This window comes from Aotus nancymaae, unplaced genomic scaffold, assembly GCF_030222135.1.
Source record: "Aotus nancymaae isolate 86718 unplaced genomic scaffold, 86718_ANA_hifiasm-v0.15.2.pri h1tg000076l, whole genome shotgun sequence".
NCBI classification, from domain to species: Eukaryota; Metazoa; Chordata; class Mammalia; order Primates; family Aotidae; genus Aotus; species Aotus nancymaae.
This window is the reverse complement of record NW_026988491.1, coordinates 17,341,095-17,361,051: the sequence shown is the minus strand read 5'-3', so window position 1 is coordinate 17,361,051 and position 19,957 is coordinate 17,341,095. Positions and strand designations below refer to the sequence as shown.

The 19,957-nt window shown below is 43.4% G+C and overlaps 1 protein-coding gene across 1 annotated transcript in view; it reads left to right on the top strand.

Annotated features, from left to right (window-relative positions):
* The window catches only part of ARFGAP3 (ADP ribosylation factor GTPase activating protein 3), a 63,610-nt gene that overhangs the window by 4,125 nt on the left and 39,528 nt on the right, over window positions 1-19,957 (top strand). Inside the window, exons 2-4 of the mRNA XM_064368155.1 lie at window positions 3,104-3,222; window positions 12,836-12,908; window positions 18,935-19,066. Coding sequence (XP_064224225.1) covers window positions 3,104-3,222; window positions 12,836-12,908; window positions 18,935-19,066 — 324 coding nt within the window. The remainder of the gene's footprint in view (window positions 1-3,103; window positions 3,223-12,835; window positions 12,909-18,934; window positions 19,067-19,957) is intronic.

Sequence of the window (19,957 nt, the reverse complement as noted above, 5' to 3'; positions counted from 1 at the left end):
CCTGGCGCAGTGGCTCACACTTGTAATACTAGCACTTTGGGAGGCTGAGGCAGACAAATTGCTTGAGCTCAGGAGTTAACACCAGTCTGGGCAACATGGTGAAACCCCTTCTCTACCAAAAAAAAAAAAAAATTAAAATTAGGGAGGCTGAGGTGGGTGGAAGTTGAAGTGAGTCGAGATTTTTTTTTTTTTTTTTTTTGAGATGGAGTTTCGCTCGTTACCCAGGCTGGAGTGCAATGGCGCGATCTCGGCTCACTACAACCTCCGCCTCCTGGGTTCAGGTAGTTCTCCTGCCTTAGCCTCCTGAGTAGCTGGGATTACAGGCACGCACCACCGTGCCCAGCTAATTTTTTGTATTTTTAGTAGAGACGGAGTTTCACCATATTGACCAGGATGGTCTCGATCTCTTGACCTCGTGATCCACCCGCCTCGGCCTCCCAAAGTGCTGGGATTACAGGTGTGAGCCACCGCACCCGGCGCGAGTCGAGATTATACCATATACTCCAGCCTGAGTGACGGTGTGAGACCCTGTCTCAAAAACACAAAGAATTTCAAGATGAGACAGCATTACATATCTAATATACATTTTTTTCCTGCAGAAAGATTAAAAACCATTCTATTAGAGGATTTTTTTCCTATTCTGAGTTAAATGAATTATAAATATTACTTTCCACAACAAGTACTGTGTATTTTAAGGGCCCAGTGCACTTCATACATCACTCTGCTAGTTAGCAATGTGTATTTTAAAGTACCTTTGTGCTCCTGTTGATGAAGAATGTTTGGCATCAGTGTCATTGTTGAAGGGGCTAGTAATAATTTTTGAGCTGGCAGTAAGTTTTTAAAGTTATTCTCTTTGTTAACAATAACAAATATTTACTGAATGCTTACTATGGGTTAGCCTATTTTTCAGGCTGTGTGTGAGATTAAAAAGTACACAAGTATTTAGCAAATACTGCGCATTTACTATGTGCAGGTTCTGTGCTAATGGAGAGGAAAGCAAGGTGATGGGGACCAGGCCTGGCGGCTCACACCTGTAACCCTAGCACTTTGGGAGGTCAGGAGGGCAGAATTCTTTGAGCTCAGGAGTTCAAGAATAGCTTGGGCAACATAGTAATATCCCTGTCTCTACAAAAAAAAAAAGAAAAAAACTCGGCATGGTGGCGTACACTTGTTCTAACTGCTCAGGAGGCTGAGGTGGGAGGATGGCTTGAGCCCAAGAGTTTGAGACTGCAGCAAGCTAGGACTGTTCACACTAGCCTGGTGACAGAGCCAGACCTTGTCCCCCACCCCCTTTTTTTTTTCCTTTCTTTTTTTTTTGTTTTTTTTTTTTTTGAGATCGAATTTCACCCTGTGACCCAGGCTGGGGTGCAGTGGCGCGATCTCGGCTCACTGCAACCTCCGCCTCCTGGGTTCAAGCGATTCTCCTGCCTCAGCCTCCTGCGTAGCTGGGATTACAGGTGTGCACCACCAGGCCCAGCTAAATTTTTTTGTATTTTTAGTAGAGATGGGATTTCATCATCTTGGCCAGGGTGGTCTTGAACTCCCGACCTTGTGATCCACCCGCCTCGGACTCCCAAAGTGCTGGGATTACAGGTGTGAGCCACCTCACCTGGCCCTTGTCTCTTAAAAAAAAAAAAAAAGAAAGAAAAAGGCATAAAGATTGGCAAAAGGGAAAGATTCTACCCCTGTAAGAGCTCTCAGTGCTCTCAGTGGGCAGAGGACATAATCCTTGGTTATGATCATGTGTCTAAGCATTATCAAAGTGACCTGGACAGAGAGAGGTGGTGGAGGTGGAGAAGGGCACAGCATTTCATAAAGGAATATCTCTCTGTATTAATTACTTATTGCTATGTATCAGATCACCCCCAACTTACCATCTTAAAACAACAGATAGTTGTGAGGATCAGGAATTTGGGGGTGGCTTAGCTGGCTGCTTCTGACTCAGGGTCTTTCATGAGGCTGCTAGTCAAGTAGTTGGCCAATGCTGAGGTCATCTGAGAGCTTACTCACGTGGTGGTTGGCAGGCCTCCTCTCCTTGCTGGCTGTTGGACTGAGGGCCTCAGTTCCTTACCACTTCACCCTCTCCACAGGGCTACCTGAGTTGAGTGTCCTTAAGACATGGCACCTGGCTTTCCCTAGAGCCTAGTGATCCAAGGTGGGGAGGGAGGGAGGGGGAGAGAGAAAAAGAGGGTGGGGAGGGAAGAAAAAGCCACAGTGTCATTTGTAACCCAATCTCAAAAACGACATGGTTATTTCTGCCATATTCTAGTGGACACACAGATCACCTTGGCAAAATGAGGGTGAACATTACACAAGATGTGAATACAGGAGGTAGGGATCATTGGGGCCATCTTGGAATCTGGCTGCCACAACCTCCTCCTGTGACTGGGGGAGAAGAAATATGTGCAGCAGCCTGCCGTCTGGTATAGCCACTGCCCGGAAGGATGGTAGGGCTAGAGTGTTCCCAAGCAGGGCTGCTCCCCTCAATAGTATTCCTTTACATGACTGGTAGGATCCCTGCTGACGCTTGAGGTGATACACAAACCTAAATTATCTTCACTATGTACAATGTGCATTGTTACAATATATACATGATACTCTATAATATGCTATATAAATCACTTAGTAAACTGGGTGCAGTGGCTCATGCCTGCAATCCTAGCACTTTGGGAGGCCAAGGCTGTTGGATCACCTGAGGTCAGGAGTTTGAGACTAGCCTGGCCAACATGTTGGACCCCATCTCTACTAAAAAGACAAAATTGGGTAGACGTAATGGCGCGAGACTGTCGTCCTAGACATTCCGGAGGCTGAGGCAGGAGAATCGATTGAACCCGGGAAGCAGAGGTTGCAGTGAACTGAGATTGCACCACTGCACTCCAGCCTGGGTGACAGAGCGAGACTCTGTCTCTAAATAAATACATAAATAATATAATAATTAACTATACTAATTTATAATTAATATAATTATATATAATAATAAAAGAACATGAATTTTGACGCTTTTAAAAACTAGGTGAGCTGCTAAATCATTAACTTATCTTACAGGATAATTTATTGGCTAACATAAATTAATTAGTAACTGAATTTAACATTTTTCTTTCAGGTGTGTTTTGATTGTGGTGCCAAAAATCCCAGCTGGGCAAGTATAACCTATGGAGTGTTCCTTTGCATTGATTGCTCAGGGTCCCACCGGTCACTTGGCGTTCACTTGAGTTTTATTCGGTAAGTGAATCTTCTCTCATTGGTGTGAAAGCAATAACACTGTTACATGGGTGTTTTTTTCCTTTTTTCTTTTCTTTTTTTGAAACAGGGTCTTGCTCTTTCACCTTGGCTACAGTAGTGCCATCATAGGTCACTGGGCTCAAGTGAACTCCCACCTCAGCCTCTACAAAAAATAAAAAATTTTGTGGTGTGAGGATGTATGACTGTAGTCCTAGTTACTCAGGAGGCTGAAGTGGGAGGATCACTTAAGCCCAGGAGGTCAAGGGTGCAGTGAACTATGATCATGCCACTGCATTCCAGCCTGGGCGACAGAGTGAGACCGTGTCTCAAGAAAGAAAGAAGAAAGAGAGAAAGAGAGAGAAAGAAAGGAAAGGAAAGGAAGAAAGAAGGAAGAAAGAAAGAAGAAAGGAAAGAAGGAAAGGAAAGAAATTTGATTTTATGACAATTATTTTCTAATAATTTATCATTACAAAATACAGACTCATGGGAGAAGGGGAATCAGGTACTGTTTGTCTGTCCTGTGTCCACCAAAGTAGAGAGTTTATGTAAATGATGAGATGCTCTCCTTGATCAGGGCTTCACTTCCAGCATAATCTTACAGCTCTGGCTCCCAAGGACACCAATATCACAAAGCCTGAGTGAATGATTTTTAGTGGCAATTTCAAATGTTTATAACATGAAGGTCTTTTTTCTCTTTTTATCTGAAGACTTGGTCTGCATTGACCCCCACAGTGAGTAAAGCATCTTCTACTTCTTTTTTTTTTTTTTGAGACGGAGTCTTGCTGTGTCACGCAGACTGGAGTGCCATGGCGCAATCTTGGTTCACTACAACCTCCGCCTCCTGGGTTCAAGCAATTCTCCTGCCTCAGCCTCCCGAATAACTGGGATTACAGGCACCCACCACCATGCCCAGCTCATTTTTCTATTTTTAGTAGAGACGGGGTTTCACCATGTTGGCCAGACTGGTCTTGAGCTCCTGACCTCAGGTGGTCCGCCCGCCTTGGCCTCCCAAAGTGCTGGGATTACAGGCGTGAGCCACCGCGCCTGACACTATCTTCTAGTTCTGATACTCTATGGCGATAGCCCATATAGGGCCTTTTGCGTCGGAAGTCACCACCTTTGAACGGACAGTCTGGTGGGATAACCCTACAGTCCAGTGGGAGGCAGGGCTATTTGTGAAGTGAAATAAATTGAAATACTAAAAGAAATAATGAAAAGATCCCCAGGGCTTGGAAGCCAAGCAAGTCCTGCAAGTTAGCTGCCACAGGCCCTTGCCAGGACAACTTCTGCAGGGCACCTTCAAACAGCCATGGCTTAGTTCCCAGTCATTGCTGCCTCCCCGAGACATCCAGGGATTTCCCTACTGCATCCTTTTCTAGGGAAGGAACCAGCTAGGCTGCCCATTTGGGATTGTGGCAAGCAGTCTTATATTATGACTTAAGGAATAGTGATACAACGTGATTATTATAAAGGAGCATTTGTTTTTATAGGATAAAATCTATTATAATTCTTTTTTTTTTTCTGAGACGGAGTTTCGCTCTTGTGGCCCAAGCTGGAATGCAATTGCACGATCTCGGTGCACTGCAACCTCTGCCTCCTGGGTTCAAGTGATTCTCCTGCCTCAGCCTCCCGAGTAGCTAGGATTATAGGTGTGCGCCACCAAACACATAATTTTTTGTATTTTCGGTAGAGACAGGGTTTCACCATGTTGATCAGGCTGGTCTCGAACTCCTGATCTCGGGTCATCTGCCCACCTCGGCCTCCCAAAGTGCTGGGATTACAGGTGTGAGCCACCATGTCCAGCCTATAATTCTTTTTTTTAAATTTTTTTTTAAAGACGGGGTTTCACCATGTTGGTCAGGCTGGTCTTGAACTCCCGACCTCAGGTGATCTGCCCACCTTGGCCTCCAAAGTGCTTGGATTACAGGCGTGAGCCACCACGCCCGGCCCAGCCTATAATTCTTAATGAGATATTTTGTATGATAGCACAAAAACTTTGTAGTAATAATTACAACATAATTTTGCAGATATATTTGAAAAATCTTTTATCACATACAGAGTTCCTTTTTTAGAAATCAGTTTGTAAAGGCATGATGGGCTAAATATTTATAGCCATATAATTCCATAGATAATTATTTAGAAATAAAAAGAGTTATTTTGTTGGTTTTGACTGGTTTCAGAATATCTATATTTTCTTCTTTTTCTTAGACTCTGGTCCCAGAATATTTTGAATACATTATTCTGTCCTTGTTTCTTTCTATAAATGTTGAGGGATTTAGTTGCCAAAATGAATGGCTTAATTCATTCAAGGCAAGTTTATTTATTATTCCAATTTTTTCTTATTATGGTAAAATACACATACAATTTACCATCTTAACCATTTTTAAGTGTATAGTTCAGTGGTATTAAATACATTCGTAATGCTGTGTGACCATCACCACCATCCATCCTTAGAACTCTCCATCTTGCAAAACTGAAACATTATATACCCCTTAAACACTAACTCTGTATTCCTTTTTCCTCCTATTCCCTGGCAACCACTGTTTCAATTTCTGTCTCTATGATTTTAACTACTCTCAGTACCTCATTTGAGTGGAATCATACAAATTTGTCTTTTTGTGATGGGCTTATTTTACTTAGCATAATATCCTTAAGGATCATCGTTGTTGCAACATTTGTCATAAATTCCTATCATTTTGAGGCTGAATAATATTTTAGTGTCAGATATATATAGATCACATTTTCGCATCCATTCATCTGTTAATAGCTTGCTCCCACACTTTAGCTATTGTAAATAATGCTGCCATGAACATGGATGTATAGATATCTCTCTTGAGACCCTGTTTACTGTTTCTCTTCTTTTTGTTTATTTGCTTGTTTTAGACAGTGTCTTGCTCTGTCGCCCAGCCTGGAGTACAGTGGCACAGTCAGGGTTCACTGCAGCCTTGATCTCCTGGGCTCAGCTGATCCTCCCACCTCAGCCCCCTACGTTGCTGAGACTATAGGTGTGTGTTACCATGCCTGGCTGTTTTTGTTTTTTTTTTTTTTTAAATTTTAATAGAGACGAGGTCATGCCAAGTTGCCCAGGCTGGTCTCAAACTCCTGAGCTCTAGTGATCCTCCCATCTTGACCTCCCAAAGTGCTGGGATTAGAGGTATGAGTCACCATACCCAATTGAGACCTTGTTTTCAGTTCTTTTGGGCATATATCCAGAAGTGGAATTGCTGCATCATAAAGTAATTCTATTTTTAATACTTTGAGGAACTAACAAACTGTTCTCCACAGTGGGTGTACCATTTTGCAGTCCCTCCAGCAGTGTATAGGGGTTCTAGTTTCTCCACATCCTTGTCAACATTTGTCATTTTCTGGGCTTTTTTTGATAGTTGCCATCCTAATGGGTGTGAAGTGGTATGTCATTGTAGTTTTGATTTGCATTTCTCTAGTGATTAGAGATGTTGGTCATCTTTTCATTGCTTATTGGCCATTTTTATATCTTCTTTGGAGAAATGTCTATTTAAGTCCTTTGCCTTTTTTTTTTTTTTTGGAGACAGAGTCTCACTCTGTTGCCCAGGCTGGAACGCAGTGGCATGATCTTGGCTCACTGCAACCTCCACCTCCTGAGTTCAAGAGATTCTCATGCCTCAGCCTCCTGAGTAGCTGGGACTACACAGGTGCCTGCCACCATGCCCGGCAAATTTTTTTTTTTTTTTTTTTAAAGACGGGATTTCACCATGTTGGTCAGGCTGGTCTTGAACTCCCGACCTCAGGTGATCCGCCCACCTTGGCCTCCAGAGTGCTTGGATTACAGGCATGAGCCACCATGTCCAGCTGCCCAGCAAATTTTTATATTTTTAGTAGAGACAGGGTTTCACTACGTTGAGCAGGATGGTCTCTGTCTCCTGACCTCTTGATCCACCCACCTCAGCCTCCCAAAGAGCTGGAATTACAAGCATGAGCCACTGCACCTGGCCTCTTTGCCCATTTTTGAGTCATGTTGTTTATTTTGTTGTTGTTGAATTTGAGGGATTCTCTATATAGTCTGGATATTAGTGTCTCATCAGATACATGATTTGCAAATATTTTCTCTCGTTTGGCAGGTTGCCCTTTTTTTCTTTTCTTTCTTTCTTTCTTTTTTTTTTTTTTTTTTAATAGAAACAGGATCTCACTATGTTTGCCTGGTTGATCTCAAACTCCTGGCCCCAAGCAGTCCTCCCGCCTCAGCCTCCCAAATTGCTGGGATTACAGTCCTGAAACACTCTCCTCAGCTTTGTGGGATGCCTTTTTACTCTGTTGATACTGCATTTTTTTATGTTGTCTCTTGATGCACAAAATTTAAAAAATCTTCATGAAGTTCAATTTGTCTGTAGGCCTTTTTTGTTTTCATTGCTGCTTGTTCCTTTGGTGTCATATCCAAAATTGCCAAATCCAATGTCATGAAGCTTTTGCTTGCTGTTTTCTTTTATTTATTTTTTAAAATTTATTTATTTATTTTTTTCTGAGATGAAGTCTCACTCTGTTTCCCAGGCTGGAGTGCAGTGGCATGATCTTGGCTCTCTGCAACCTCTGCTTCCCAGGTTCAAGCGATCCTCCTGCCTCAGCCCCCCTAGTGACTCGGATTATAGGTACATACCACCACGCCCAGCTAATTTTTGTATTTTTAGTAGAGATGGGGTTAAGTCTTTGATCCATTCTGAGTTAATTTTTTTTTCATGATGTCAGATAAAAGTTCACCTTCATTCTCTTGCATGTGGATACCTAGTTTTTCTGACACAATTTGTTGAAAAGACTGTCTTTTCCCCATTGAATTAAGCTTGGGTTTTTTTGTTTTGTTTTGTCTTGTATTTTTGAAACAGAATCTCTCTTTGTCACCCAGGCTGGGGTGCAGTGGCACAATCTCGGCTCACTGCAATCTCCGCCTCCCAGGTTCAAGCAATTCTCCTGCCTCAGCCTCCCAAGTAGCTGGGATTATGGGCATGTGCCACCACATCGGCTAATTTTTATATTTTTAGTAGAGATGGGGTTTTGCCATGTTGGCCAGGTTGGTCTTGAACTCCTGACCTCAGATGATCCATTCCCCCTCAGCCTCCCAGAGTACTGGGATTACTCCAACCAGAGCTTATTTTTAGTGTACTTTGTTTTCCAGATTGATCATTACCAGTTAACTCATGGTTGCCTACCCTGCCCAGAGCAGATGAAGACTAGACTCAAGGCAATACCTAGTTGCTTCTCTTCCTTCTGTCTTTACTTTGTTTTTTCCCTTTCTTTCTGCTAAGTCTCGCCCATTGTAATCTGGCTCTCCTTCCTTGTCACTAAAGAATGCTTCCAGTTTAAGCCATTCCAGGAAATCCTGGTTTTATGACGTGTTCCTCCCTGAGGGAAGGACTGACTTTGGGCCATTGCAGGTTTAATCACTGACCTTTTAAAAGTCAGATAAATAGAACTGTATGAATCACAGTGCTTGTGAATGATTCAAAACAACAATTAAAATTCATGGTAGGACCTTAGGGCAGGAATCTAGGATTTGGGCAAGAGAAAGTCAAGGATGAGAAGGTACTCAGTATGGTTTTTATTTTTAAGGCAGAGAACAGCTACTCTTCAAACATTTTTATTGATTAAAAAAAATTGGGGGGCCGGACACAGTGGTTCACACCTATAATCCCAGCACTTTGGGAGGCCAAGGTGGAAGAATCACGTGAACTTGGGAGTTTGTTTTTTTTTTTAATTTGCTAGCTTATATATATTTTTTCTTCGAGACAGTCTCATTCTATCACCCAGGCTGGAGTGCAGTGGCACTATCTGAGCTCACTGCAAACTCCACCTTCTGGGTTCAAGCGATTCTCCTGCCTTAGTCTCCCGAGCAGCTGGGATTTCAGGTGTGCGCCACCATGCCCGGCTAATTTTTGTATTTTTAGTAGAGACAGGGTTTCACCATGTTGGCCAGGCTGGGCTTGAACTCCTGACTGTAAGCGTAGCCGAGAGAAAGGAGAATAGACCCAAAATCAGGCAAGAAAGTTTTATTCAGCTGCAGGGCTGCTCCATAACAATCAGAGGAGGCAGCCCTGAGCTTACAAAATGAGGGACTTATATAGGGTGAGAGGGGCATAAGGGGGGCGTTTCAGGTAACAGGCACAGAGATAGTTTGTTAACTTGCAACAGACTTCTATGACTTTTGCGGCCACCTGCTTAGCTTCCCAAAGTACTGGGACTACAGGCATGAGCCACAGTGCCTGGCTGAGCCTAGAGTTTGAGGCTGCAGTGAGCTATGATCTCTCCATTTCACTTCAGTCTAGGTGACAGAACAAGACCCTGACTCCAAAAATAAAAAACACTAGCTAATTGGGAAAAAATCCAAGCAGTCCCAAAGTATATAAGGTCCCTTTTCTAGAATACTTTTCTCTTCTTCTTCTCCTCCCACTGCCAGATATACACACACACACAAGCGCACGTGCGAATTTTCCAGGCATGATCACTGTTACCTGTGTGGCATGGGTGGTGTGCTTATTTAAGTGGAGTTTTTTTTTTTTTTAACTAGAATTTCAAGTCAATAATTTTACAGAGGAAAATAATTTATAAACTATGGCTTTTGCCAAGCAAAAGGGGGAAGGCAGGTTAGGAGTATATGGAAAGGGCAAGCTGCCTGGGGAGCTGACTGCTCCCAGAGTGGACCTGACTGCACTGACCTCTGCCCCTTTTTACCTCCATTGCTGGGATATCCATGTTTTGGGCTGCTCCTCCCCTCTAGCTCTGTTTCCTCTCAAGTTTGCCGTTACCTGTTTTATGAGCTTATTAAAGGTGAATGGGAGCCGTGCGTCAATCTTGTTGACATGGGATTAGGGACAGGCTTAAATACAACATAAATAAGTAGACTGTAAAGTTCTGCATGAGACACGGAAACTAAGTACTGTGCCCACTTCTGGTTAGAAAATTAGGCAAAGTTTAAAAGAGGTAACATTTGCAATGAACTTGGAAGGTTTGATGAGATTTTGATAATGGAGACAAGGCTGGGCACGGTGGCTTGTACCTGTAATCCCAGCACTTTGGGAGGCCAAGGTGGGAGGATAGCTTGAGCCCAGGAGTTTAAGACCAGCCTGGGCAACATAGTGAGACTTCATCTCTACAACAACAACAAAAGATAATGGAGACAAGGCAGGGAAAATTGAGGTCAGCACTTGGACCTTCAGATATAGAAGCAGGAAAAAGCAAAATGCTTTGTAGCTAGTTTTTGTATAGGCAAATAAATAGAAATAAGGGTGAAAGCAGAGGATTTGTCATATTGTGGAGCATCTTAGCTGCCAGGCTGGGAGCTAATACTTCACTCCTGAGGCCCTGGAGGGATGAGGCCTGCGGGGAGGCTGACTCAGCCTGGGCAGAGCAGGAGACAGCATTAGGACAAGGTGAGGACCGAGGCTGAGGATGCTGGAGCCGGGATGGTGGGGGTCCAAAACTGAGCTATCCCTTCCTGGCCCTGGGTGTCTTCCTTACCTCCAAATGTCTTACTTCCGTCTCTTGAAAGTGGAGGTGAGAATACTAGGACCTGCCATATAGGGTGTTGGCAGGAGTGAGCAAGAGAATCCCATACAGCCTGGCACATAGTGAGCCCTAGAACACGTTGATGCTGGCCAGAGCAGAATCTGGGCTCCAGCTCAGTAGACACCAGGGGAGAACCTTTTTATGTGTTAGTGTAGAAAGACAACACTGTTCATGACCTTATAGAAGTAGTCAAGCAACTTATAAACAAAGGGCTGCTGGGAAGTTGTTACTGAGCTTGTCTATAAGTCAAGCTCTGGATTAATAATGGTATGCACTTTGGGAGACTGAGGTGGGGGTATTGCTTGAGGCCAGGAGTTTGAGACCAGTCTGGCCAACATGGTGAAACCCCATCTTTACTAAAATTACAAAAATTAGCCTGGCGTGGTCCTGCATGCCTCTAATCCCAGCTGCGCCGGGAGGCTGAGGCATGAGAATTGCTTGAATCCAGGAGGTAGAGGTTACAATGAGCTGAAGTCGTGCCACTGCACTCCAGCCTGGACAACAGAGTGAGACTCAGTCTTAAAAAAAAAAAAAAAAAGAAAAGATAGGTTGACTGGGCGTGGTGGCTTACACTATGATCCCAACACTGAGAGACTGAGGCGGGAGGATTGCTTGAGCCCAGGAGTTCTAGACCAGCTTGGGCAACATAACAAGACCCTATCTATTGGGGAAAAAAAAAAGCCAAGCATGGTGGCTACCAGCTACTTGGGAGGCTGAGACAGGAGGATTGCTTGAGCCTGGTTGAGGCTTCAGTGAGCTGTGATCTTACCACTCCACTCCTGGGTGAGACATCCTGTCTCAGAAAGAAAGAGAGAAGGGGAGAGAGAGAAGAGAGAAAGGGAGAGAGAGAGGAGAGAGAGAGAAAGGAGGGAGGGAAGGAAGGGAGGGAGGGAGGGACACAAGGAAGGAAGGAATAAATGTAAGGGCAGCACAAAGGAAGGTTTTGGTAGACCTGAGGCTTCTTTTCTTTTTTTTTTTTTTTTCTTTTTTTGAGACAGAGTTTCGCTCTTGTTACCCAGGCTGGAGTGCAATGGCGTGATCTCGGCTCACCACAACCTCCGCCTCCTGGGTTCAGGCAATTCTTCTGCCTCAGCCTCCTGAGTAGCTGGGACTACAGGCATGCGCCACCATGCCCAGCTAATTTTTGTATTTTTAGTAGAGACGGGGGTTTCACCATGTTGACCAGGATGGTCTCGATCTCTTGACCTCGTGATCCACCCGCCTCGGCCTCCCAAAGTGCTGGGATTACAGGCGTGAGCCACTGCGCCCAGCCCATCTTTTCTTTCTTTCTTGCCCATTTTGTAAAGGGTATTCTGCCTATACCCATTCTAAAATATCCACATTCCTTTACAATTAGTGTAGGGCAAGCTATTACTGAATAACAGACAGCCTCTGCTTTTTGCTCATTTCTGTGGATTCAGTATAAGGATTCTAACATTGTTGCTTATGGTCGACTCCTTGGTGAATGTGCATCATTGAGGCTATAGTCACTGCCTTTATTTGTTTCTGATTTGATCTTACAGTGGAGATAAGTCAGGCATAAGGTGTGGCAGGGGCAGGAAGTGCTTGTAGCTTTCACTTCAAGGAGCATGAAATCTTGTGTTTTCTCCTCTCCCTGCTGGTGGTGATGTTGGGTAGGTCTCGTCTACCTGGATAAGAGAATGAGCATCCTCCAAGCTTCTGGTAGGATCAAACTGAACAAAATAGATCACCAACCTGAAAACATCCAAACATTGCATCTGTTTTGAGTAGACACATTACCAAATTTTAAATAATATCCAACCAAGGATGAGAGGCAAAGAGTTGATGTTGTTCCAGCAGCCTGGTGACACTTGTTATGTCCCTGTGCCCTGCATTCCAGGAAGGATTAGAGGAGCCAGGGGTTGCTTGCACCAATCATCATCCAATCTGGAATCCTAGCATCCCAAAAGTGTGGTAGCATCCCAAAAGTGTGGGTCCTTGTTGACTCAAACTTAGACTTCTTTGGTATCTTAAAGCTTAAGGAAAACTTATTCTCAAAAGCTCACTGATTTTGATCCTGAGGATAAAAGTATTAACGTTTAGTAATATTCTTTCCATTTAGATCTACAGAGTTGGATTCTAACTGGTCGTGGTTTCAGTTGCGATGCATGCAAGTTGGAGGAAACGCCAATGCAGTAAGTTCATCTCAAACTCATTATTTTCTTTCTTGTTTAAATATTTGTTATGCTATAATAGTAAAGAAGTTCAGGCTAGGCGTGGCGGCTCATGCCTGTAATCCCACCCCTTTGGGAGGCCAAGGTGGAGGATCACTGGAGCCCAGGAGTTCAAGACCACCCTAGGCAACATGGTGAGACCCTCTATTTAGAAAAACCAAACAGGCCAGGCGCTGTGGCTCACGCCTGTAATCCCAGCACTTTGGGTGGCCAAGGCAGGCAGATCACTTGAGGTCAGGAGTTTGAGACCAGCCTGGCCAACATGGTGGAACCCCATCTCTACTAAAAAAAAAAAAAAAAAAACAAAAATTAGCTGGGCATGGTGCCACATCCCTGTAATCCCAGCTACGTGGGAGGCTGAGGCAGGAGAATTGCTTGAACCTGGAAGGCAAAGGTTACAGTGAGCTGAGATCATACCACTGCACTCCAGCTGGGCAACAGAGCAAGACTCCATCCCCAAAAACAAACAAACAGAGTTCAATACTTGCAAGTTTGGGAGACCCTATGACATGACGAAGAGAGCCTGATGGGTTTTGAAGTTAGACCCACTTCACTTGTTTATTCAAAAATCTGTTAAACACCTAATAAACAGGAAATGTTGACTAAGTGCTGGGGATACAGTGACAGACAAGACAAACAAGTTCCCTTCTGGGTGCGGTGGCTCATGGTTGTAATCCTAGAACTTTGGGAGACTGAGTCAGGCAGATTGCCTTGAGCCTATGAATACAAGACCAGCCTGGACAACATGGCAAAACCCCATCTCTACAAAAAATACACAAATTAGCAAAGCATGGTAGTGCCTACCTGTAGTCCAGGCTACTTGGGAGGCTGAGGTGGGAGGATCTCTTGAGCCTGGGAGGTAGAGGTTGCAGTGAGCTGAGATTGCACCATTGCTCTCCAGCCTGTGTGACAGAGTGAGACCTTATCTCTAAAAAATAATTTAAAATAACCAAGATCCCCTCTCAGAGACAGAGGTATTCAGAGAGTAATCAAAGAAATATGTTCACAGGAAAACAACAGGCAGTGGTAAGTGCTTTAAGAAAATTAAAACAGGAAGTAAGGGCATGAAGAAACTGGAGGCTTCTTTATGACAATAGTTTTTTAATATCTGGGGTGACTTTGTGCTTAGGATGGAATGCTTGTATTTGAATTAACATTTAACTTCTTAAATCTACAGATTAAAAAAACTCATTCTTTTTGTTTGTTTGTTTTTGGTTTTTTGAGATGGAGTCTGGCTCTGTTGCCCAGGCTGGAGTGCAGTGGTGCCATCTCGCCTCACTGCAACCTCTGCCTCCCTGGTTGAAGAGATTCTCCTGCCTCAGCCTCCTGAGTAGCTGGGACTACAGGCATGCGCCACCATGCCCGGGTCTTTTGATATTTTTAGTAGAGATGGGGTGTCACCATGTTGGCCAGGCTGGTCTTGAATTCCTGACCTCAACTGATCTGCCCGCCTTGGCCTCCCAAAGTACTAGAATTACAGGGGTGAGCCACCATGCCTAGCCAAAAAACCCATTGTTCACATCTTCAAATATAGCAAATATTGTGTGTTAATTTCTAAACACAAATATTAATATTGTGTGTTGTTTAGTTTATAATTTTATAAGAACAGATTTCCTTAAACTCCATTTACAAACCTGATGAAGGATTTTCAAACACTTTAAACTTTATTTACAAATTCAATATATTTGATTATCTGAAACACTGAACTGGCAGCCTTACAAATCTAACCAGCCAAATCTTGCAAAGCACTGGTAGCCTCTTTATCAGGCCAGAATAGTGTAGGTTGAGTAAATGGAATTCTTTTAGACATTTCTTATATGCTAAAGTATAAGAAATCAAATTTGTATACATTTCTTTTTTTGTTTTTGTTTTTTTTGTTCAAATTTGTATACATTTCAAATAAAAATTATGGCCAGCATGGTGGCTCATGCCTGTAACTCCAACACTTTGGGAGGCTGAGGTGAAAGGATCACTTGAGTCCAGGAGTATGAGACCAGCCTGGGCAACATAGTAAGACCTCATCTATACAAAAAACTTATAAATTAGTAAGGCATGGTAGTGCCTGCCTATAGTCTCAGCTACTCAGGAGGCTGAGGTGGGAGGATCACTCGAGCCCAGAAGTTCAAGGCTGCAGTGAGCTGTGATAATGCCATCACACTCCAGCCTCAGTGACAGAGCAAGACCCTGTCTCAAAAAAAAGATAATAATAATTATGTATAGGCCGGGCACGGTGGCTCACGCCTGTAATCCCAGCACTTTGGGAGGCCGAGGCAGGTGGATCACGAGGTCAAGAGATCAAGACCATCCTGGTCAACATGGTGAAACCCTGTCTCTACTAAAAATACAAAAATTAGCTGGGCATGGTAGTGCGTGCCTGTAATCCCAGCTACTCAGGAGGCTGAGGCAGGAGAATTGCCTGAACCCAGGAGGCGGAGGTTGCGGTGAGCCGAGATCGCGCCATTGCACTCCAGCCTGGGTAACAAGAGCGAAACTCTGTCTCAAAAAAAAAAATAATAATAATAATAATAATTATATATATATACACACACACATATGTATATGTATACACACACACACACGTATGCTTATCAATTAAATTGTTAAAGTTGTAAGTCTAAGATAGCAGTTTTCAAAATGCTAGTTTCTCAATCTTTTTTCATCATTGTCCCTAAGCAGAAAAATTAATTAGATAATTTTCCATTTAATTTGGATCTAGGCCGGGTGTGGTGGCTCACGCCTGTAATCCAAGCACTTTGGAGGCCAAGGCGGGCAGATCACCTGAGGTCGAGAGTTCAAGACCAGCCTGACCAACATGGTGAAACCCCGTCTTTAAAAAAATAATAATAAAATAAAATAAATTGGATCTAATGTTTCCCTAATAAGAGAAATTAAATACTAAGGGATACAATTTTATCAAGTAGAGGCGACCTTTGGAAGGCCACAAACCATTGTAATAACTAAGATTTTTTTTTTTTTTTTTTTTTTTTTTTTGAGACGGAGTTTCGCTCTTGTTACCCAGGCTGGAGTGCAATGACGCGATCTCGGCTCACCGCAACCTCCGCCTCCTGGGTTCAGGCAATTCTCCTGCCTCAGCCTCCTGAGTAGCTGGGATTACAGGCACGCACCACCATGCCCAGCTAATTTTTTGTATTTTTAGTAGAGATAGTGTTTCACCATATTGACCAGGATGGTCTCGATCTCTTGACCTCGTGATCCACCCGCCTCGGCCTCCCAAAGTGCTAGGATTACAGGCATGAGCCACCACGCCTGGCCAAGATTTTTTTTTTTTTTACTTTTCAAGAAACAATTTTTGCCCCTCTTAATGAAAAATATATGCCTGGCCATGCATGGTGGCTCACACCTGTAACCCTAGAACTCTGGGAGGCTGAGGCAGGAGGACCACTTGAGCCCATGAGTTCAAGACCAGCCTGGACAACAAAGTCTACAAAAACATTTTTTAATTAGCCATAGTGGTGCATGCCTGTAGTCCCAGCCACCTGGGAGTCTGAGGCAGGAGAATCACTTGAGCCCAGGAGGTTGAGCCTGCAGTGAGCCATGCTTTTGCCACTGCACTCCAGCCTAGGCAACAGGAGTGAGACTTTGTCTCAAAAAAAAAAAAAAAAAAAAAAAGCTTGAAATAGCTAAGCCATATATTCTTTTTTTTTTTTTTTTGAGACAAAGTCTCACTCCTGTTGCCTAGGCTGGAGTACAGTGGCAAAAGCATGGCTCACTGCAGCTAGCCTCAGCTTCCTGGGCTCAGGTGATTCTCCCACAGCCTCCCAAGTAGCTGGGACTACATGCAAGTACCACCACGCACAGCAAGTTTTTTACATTTTTAATAGAGACAGGGTTTTGCCATGTTGCCAGGCTGGTCTCGAACTCCTAGGCTCAAGTGATCTGCTCACTTCGGCCACCCAAAATGCTGGGATTACAGGCATGAGCCACCGGACCCGGCCAGTGTTTCTTATTAATTTTTTAATTAATTTTCTATGTTTTTGTAGAGACATGGTCTCATTTTGGTTCCCAGATTGGTCTCAAACTCTTGGCCTCAAGCAATCCTCCTGCCTTGGCTTTCTAAAGTGCTGAGATTACAGGCATGAACCACTGTGCCCAGCCTCAAGCATCTTATTAGAAACCTTTGCCCATTATCATGGTGTTTACAAACTTGTTCCTAAACTTAGCACTGTAGGTTTGACTTACCTGTCTTTATTTCTAAGCCTTCCCAAGGTTGCAGAGTCACCCTCCAAACTCCAGAAAGGAGCATTCTCATTTCAAGCCAGCAGGGGTTAAGGGGACATGGGGAGGGAAGACTCACATCAGTGGTCATTCAGCTTACCCAGTGGAGCTATGAGATATGGGCTTGGAACCATCCTTTTTGTATTTGAATCTTGACTCTGTCCTTCACTACCCATGTGACCTGGGGCAAGTTGTCGAACCTTTGAGGCTTCATTTTCCCCATCTGTAAAGTGTAGATAGTAATAGCGACTGTCTGAAGTGTTGGTGTGAGGATTGAATGAGATGATGCCCATAAAGCACTTGGGACAGGATCTGGAACATGTGGGTGACCAATATCATTATTAGTCAATTGTTAATAAAAGGATCACTGGCTGGGCGCAGTGGCTCATGCCTATAATCCCAGCACTTTGGGAGGCCGAGGTGGGTGGATCACGAGGTCAAGAGATCGAGACCATCCTGGTCAACATGGTGAAACCCCATCTCTACTAAAAATACAAAAATTAGCTGGGCATGGTGGCACGTGCCTGTAGTCCCAGCTACTCGGGAGGCTGAGGCAGGATAATTGCTTGAACACAGGAGGTGGAGGTTGCAGTGAGCCGAGATCGCGCCATTGCACTCCAGCCTGGGTAACAAGTGAAACTCTGTCTCAAAAAAAAAGGATCACTTGTATAGGTTTTTAGAAAACCTGTTTTAATTAATATCTGAATTCTATAATTTATGTCTATACATGGATCCTCATGAAGTGGGTGAAAGCAGTTTTTTCTAATTGTTTAAATACTTGTTTTATCATCTTACCTATATTGTAGTCTCTGTTAATGACAAAACAGTGCTGAAAAAGGTAAATGTTAATGTAGCTCCTAATTTGTCAAAAATTCTGATTTAGTAGAATCCAAATTGAGATTGATTGTGGACTGGGTGTAGTGGCTCACACTTCGAATCCCAGCACTTTGGGAAGCCAAGCTGGGAGGATTGCTTGAATCCAGGAGTTGGAGGCTGCAGTGAGCCATGATCATGCCACACTACACTCCAGCCTGGATGACAGAGTCAGACCGTCTCAAAAACAAAGAAAAGGGTCAGGAGCAGTGGCTCACGCCTATAATCCCAGCACTTTGTGAGGCCAAGGCAGGTGGATCCCTTGAGCTCAGGAGTTCAAGACTAGCCTGGGCAACATAGCAAGACCCCATCTCTACAAAAAATACAAAAATTTGCCAGGTGTGGTAGCACATGCCTGTAATCCCAGCTACTTGGGAGGCTGAGGTGGTGGGATCGCTTGAGCCCAGGAAGTGGAGGTTGCAGTGAACCGAGATGGAGCTACTGCACTGCAGCCTGGGTAATAGAGCAAGACTCTGTCTCAAGAAAAGAAAAAAAAAAGTGGCTGGGCATGGTGGTTCATGCCTGTATTCCTAGCACTTTGGGAGGCTGAGGTGGGCGGATCACAAGGTCAGGAGTTTGAGACCAGCCTGGCCAACATAGTAAAACTCCGTCTTAAAAAAAAAGGGGGGAAAAAAAAAGTAGACATATCCAAGTCACGCCACCAAAAAAAAAAAAAAAAAAAAAAAAAGGAAAAGAAAAGAAAAGAAATTGATTGCTCATGAATTAAAAGTAGTCCTGAGTAGAAAGTTTCTCCCCAAATAAATTTCACAATGACAGAGGTGGTTTATTGAGCAAATGAGGACTAGTTATTTCATGTTATAATGCAATTAGCATAGCTAGTTTTACCAAAATATTAATCTGCATGCTTTTCTCTGTAGTCTTCCTTTTTTCATCAACATGGGTGTGCCACCAATGACACCAATGCCAAGTACAACAGTCGCGCTGCTCAGCTCTATAGGGAGAAAATCAGATCACTCGCTTCCCAAGCAACGCGGAAGCACGGCACTGATGTAAGTCACTAGAGGCTGGATTGTTTCCTTTAGATACATGTTTGCTTAGTAGAAAGTGATTTTTATCTTGAATAATAAAACTTTTCTACCTGAGTTGTCTTACAAGGAAATAATGTACAGTAGATTATTATTATTTGAAATAGTTATGTTCTGCATGAGCACCAGATTAGTGAATACTGAAGCATTGCTCCTAGGAGAAATACAGGATTAGGTTTCTATGAGCTTCTGGTCTCATTTTCGTCAGCTGACTGATACATAACCTTATTTAATATGTGTTTCTATTTAAAGATGCCTTTTTAATTATGTATTGATGACTCATGAATATTGAACTCACAGCCAAGGAGTATAACTCAGCCCTAAATGAAGCTTATTTAACACCTGGATTTTCTCCATAAGACACATCATAGCCTTCATGTGCTTCATGGGGACAAACATTAGATAGCCCTTCAGTACTGCACTTGAGAGCCATCTTAAACAATGACATCCTCAGTAAAAAGCACAGAAATATGAAGGACGTAGCACTAAATAAACTACAGAAAGGACATTGTTTATGATAACTGAAACAAAAAGGCAGAGTGTGTCTTGTTCCACCTTAACTGGGGAACGTGCTTCTCAGGGAAGTCATTTTTTGCTGCACTATTCTCCCAATGACTGAAAACACCATGAGGACTGATTTTGGGGTTAAAAGTAAATTTTAGCAAGTAGGTAAATTCCTAAATATGAAATCCATGAAAAATGAGGATTGATTATCATTTGGAACCTACATTTAGATATGAAGTCTTTGATCTTTCCTTTTCAGATATGGTTTGTGTATTTGAGGTACTTGACTTCCTCAAGGTTTGGAAGCAAAATTTACTGGATGATAGATTACTAAAGCGCACTCAGAGATCC